Below are 4,198 nucleotides of genomic sequence, written 5' to 3' on the forward strand. Positions count from 1 at the left end.
AAGTTTCACTCAAAATTGATTTGACATGACATACATGTAACATCCCAAATAACCACTTCAAAGAAGCATCAGACTCTGAAGCATTTGGGCTTCAAGGATGACGGCATCAAGATTCAATGATTACATGTTGACTTTTAAAGCTCTTTTCAAGCTCGTCTTAAAACCCATCTATTTTACTCGGCTTTCAACTCCAGCGGGATCTAGTTTCAAATTGTATGTTTGTTTTTAAACTGTAAGAGTTTTTTTGTTGTTGTTGTAAATATGTTTTATTTTAATGTACAGCACTTTGTATCAGCTGTGGTTGTTTTAAAGTGCTTTATAAATAAAGTTGGTATGGTATGGTCAGAAAGCTAACGCAACGATTAGCATCCAAGGTAAGTAATGGTGAACAAACACAACCCTGAGGTTCTCCTTTATATAGCATAGAGACAGAAATAAAACTGACCTATTTTAAAGGGCATTCCATCAACAAGTGAACAATTTTTGTAAGTGCATGAGGCTGTTGAATTAAAAACACCAGTTCACGATGACTATGGAGAACAGGAAAAGAAAATATTTCCATTACTTGACAAAAATATGTTTAAGGAAAAGAAAAAAAACAAAACAAAGTATATACATTTCTTGTTGAAAACACGTGTATGGAAAAGGAAAAACAAAAAATATAGATTTCTGCTCAATTTATATCATTTTTGGGTGGATGCCCTTGTCCAGGAAGTGGGTGAGCACGAGAGTCCTGCCCAAAACGGACAAGTATGGGAAGATGGACAAGTATTGATAAGTTTGATTTTTTACTTTTTTGGTCACTTAGTTTGGCATTTTCTTCACAGAATCATTTGGATAGAGTCCAAAGTTACCGTGGATTTTCATGATTTTCTTCTGTGTGGGATTTGTCAAATTTGACATGAATAGTCAGTCATTTGGAAGACGTTCAGAGTAAAACAAGTTGTCAAATCAGCTTTGATAAATGATTTTCTACAGACTTAAAAACAAACAAAAAAAAATGGCAAAAATATTTTTCAAGATGAATCCAGAAGCTTGGTCATAGTTTATGTTGGACATAAACTTTTACGAGTTCGCTTTGTAGTCTAGAGAGTACTTTGTCAATTGTTTAAGAGTAAGAGTGATAAATCCGGTGTCATCAACATTTTGTCATTTTAAAGATACTACACATATGATATTGAGACATTTGTAACCGAGTTCTAGTCTCCATATAACAAGCAGAAAAATGACAGGACAGCAAAATTATCTTCCTTTTTTTTACTTGTACTGAAATCAAATGGACAATGAATACAACATGGTCAAGGAACAACTAGCTAGTATCTAGTCTTTAAAACCACAACGGTCTAATTTCAGTGACATAAATGTTTATATACTGTATATATTGCCTTCTGTATATGTACATAGGTACAATCAAAGTACATACACACACCGTTAGGGTTTGAACACCCATACAAACAGGTCACACGATTTGTAATGATTGGACTTCCTTCACTTCTGACTGGATGAGGGGAAAAAGAAGTTTCCAAAACAAAAGAAATGCATAGATTGGAAATTTGAACACGATATGCCACAATGAAGCACTACACACAGTAAAGTACACTGGATTTGGAGCTTGGTCCCCAAAAAAGAAAAGAAATACAAAACAGACACCAATACTTCACTAAAAGGAGAACAGGAAGTGATATGTTGGAGGGCAATCGATGGAGGTTATACAACAGCATTCTGATATTGTTTGGAGGCGACGGAGGATGTAGTGTAGCTGTAAGCCTTAAAAAATACAAATATCAATCTTTCCCTTTTAGTGTCCCAACTCACCACCCTTACAGTGTTACGAAGGACCACAGACCAAACGCTTTGGTCAAATCCAACGAGACTTTAATATGGGGCCACAAAACGTGAGGTCTCGACTAGTCTGAGGCGGAAAGACGGAAAGCTTTCAAAGGGGGCGGAGAAAGGATAATCTCTACAGGCCTGCGTGAAAATGGAAACCCGGGCTGTCCCCCTTCACCTTAGAAGATAAACGTTGTGGATTCAGTAGTTGGTTCGTTGGTGTGTGAGGTGGAAAAAAATAAAAACAAAAAAACAAAAAGAAAAGAAAAACATGACAAGGAATGGACTTCCCCGGATCTCTCTGGTCTCTAACGGACCAGCGGGGACTGCTTTAGGGAGATGAGGACGGAGCGCATGCGGGACACGTCTTTGGCCTGCTTGCTGGACTTGGGGTTGAAGTCACAGAGCCGAGCCACCCGCTCCCACTCTGTGCCGGGGTTGTTCTCGTCCAGATCCGAAATCATGGCTTCCTCGGCCGCCCTGACAAGAGGAGGAGGAGGAAGGGGAAAAAACGGGTCGGTCAGTGGAGGAAGAAATGAAAGATCCATAAAAACAACAAACAGGAGAAAGTCTCTGCAGAGAGCCAACACAGGTTTATGCTGGATCACCTTCATGTAAGGAGTGCACCGATTGGCCTGTCCTAATAAGGAATAAAATCAATCAATCAGCTGGTAAATTAAAACAAACTCAGTTTCCATTTGTATGATTTATCATTTCTCTTTTTTTCCACCAAAATCTAGATGACAAGTTTTCAGTCTGGAGCTTTGGTCACAACGAATCCTACTTTTGAAGGACAATTTTGCCTACAGAGACTTCATAATTCATTTTATTTGTTGTTCTTGTTTTTATTTATTCTGGATATTCAAAATGTCGTCCAGTTTCAGGGATACATGTTCACTAGAAGTTAAAGCTTATTGATCTTTGAGAATATGTTCCTGCATCATTATGCCATTAATAGTAATTGCAATAAGCAATAATATTATTTTGAGACCAATTGTTATTGCAATAACTTCTGGGACAATTTTATCACCCAGGAACATTTGTTATCATGACAGGTCTATGCACCGACTGCTTTTTTCTGACTGATTGCTGAGCTTTAAAAAGTCCCAGTTGCCAACTCCAATTTTGGCCAATACTGTTTTTTTTTTCCTTTAAAAAGTTGCTAAATATAGCAACTTGACACTAATTATTGTGACTATTGTTTGACCACGCACATGCAGATTAGAGTCTCTGGCAGCAGTTCAAAAGGGAACAGTGGCTGATTTTTAGAAATTTGCAGAGGTAGTCAAGTATTGACTGATCACCAATCATCCAAAATTATTTGGGCCGATTTATCATCCAACTGGCTTATCGGTGCACCCAGGTTTCATTCTGCTTTAGCTCCTCACTTTTGACATTTAGCTCAAATCTTCTAGACCCGACAGGAGGATTTCTCAACTTTTGGCTGGGTTGGACTGTTCGCTCTGCAGAATCTGCCTCAGCACAGGTTAGTCCCATCATAAATATCAAGTTTAATTACACCCACAGCTTTATTGTCTGCAACACAGCCGCACCCTCGTTCACACATACCACAATTACCCGATTTGTCAGACGACCCACAACAGCAAGCAGAGGTACGTCAATGCCGCCAATAAAAGAAAAAACATCAAAAAGGAAAAAGACTTGGCCAAACTAAATAAAAGGCTGGAAAAGGGTTTTAGCTGGTTAAACACAATTAACTCCTACAAATACGCTAAAGCTTGCCTTGTGGGTGCACATTTGACAAAAATCTCACCCATGTAGAGAACATTCATTAAATATATGACCAATAGCAGAAAGCTTTGGCTTTTTTTTTTTGTTTTGCCTTTTTCTTTAACCGAGCTACTGCGACTTAGCCATGCGCTGTGCTGCGGCAAAGGAGCAGGAATGGTTTCCTTTCATCTTGTGTGTGAAAAAACTAAACGGATGTATCTGAAAACAGACCGAAAAGTGTAAAAAAAATAAAAATTATATATATATATATATATATATAAATAAAGAAAAATAAAATCACCAAGACCTTTTGAGATCCAATCCAGGCTATGAAAAAACAACTATCTAATACCCACCCACATAATATAACCTCCGGAGTTAATCTTTATTTACACTGACATATTCGGAGTTCCCACACTGTCTGTAAACACAAATTCAGCTCAAATAAATGAATTTAAAAAAAGTAAACACAGTAAAATGGGGGATGGGAAACTAACCAACATTCACAACCATCTACCAAACACAAGGGACTAAAAGGACAACGGCGTCAAAGAAGGGACAATACAGCAATCAGTGGAGTTAAACGAAGAAGCAACTAAACTGAACAAATAAAGAAAAAAAAAACAATCACATGATG

General features: G+C 37.7%; 1 protein-coding gene across 1 annotated transcript; it reads right to left on the minus strand.

Annotated features, from left to right (window-relative positions):
* Nucleotides 1–2,014: 2,014 nt before the first annotated feature.
* Nucleotides 2,015–2,444, minus strand: LOC106959206 (clathrin light chain A). The gene is made up of 2 exons (XM_015051603.1): nt 2,392–2,444; nt 2,015–2,310 (listed from the first exon to the last, which is right to left on the minus strand). The coding sequence occupies exons 1-2, from the start codon at nt 2,442–2,444 to the stop codon at nt 2,139–2,141; spliced, it is 225 nt and encodes a 74-aa protein (XP_014907089.1). The 3' UTR covers nt 2,015–2,138.
* Nucleotides 2,445–4,198: the final 1,754 nt, after the last annotated feature.

Source organism: Poecilia latipinna, unplaced genomic scaffold (assembly GCF_001443285.1).
Source record: "Poecilia latipinna isolate Pla-1442-1.1 unplaced genomic scaffold, P_latipinna-1.0 Scaffold1056, whole genome shotgun sequence".
In the NCBI taxonomy this organism is placed as follows: domain Eukaryota; kingdom Metazoa; phylum Chordata; class Actinopteri; order Cyprinodontiformes; family Poeciliidae; genus Poecilia; species Poecilia latipinna.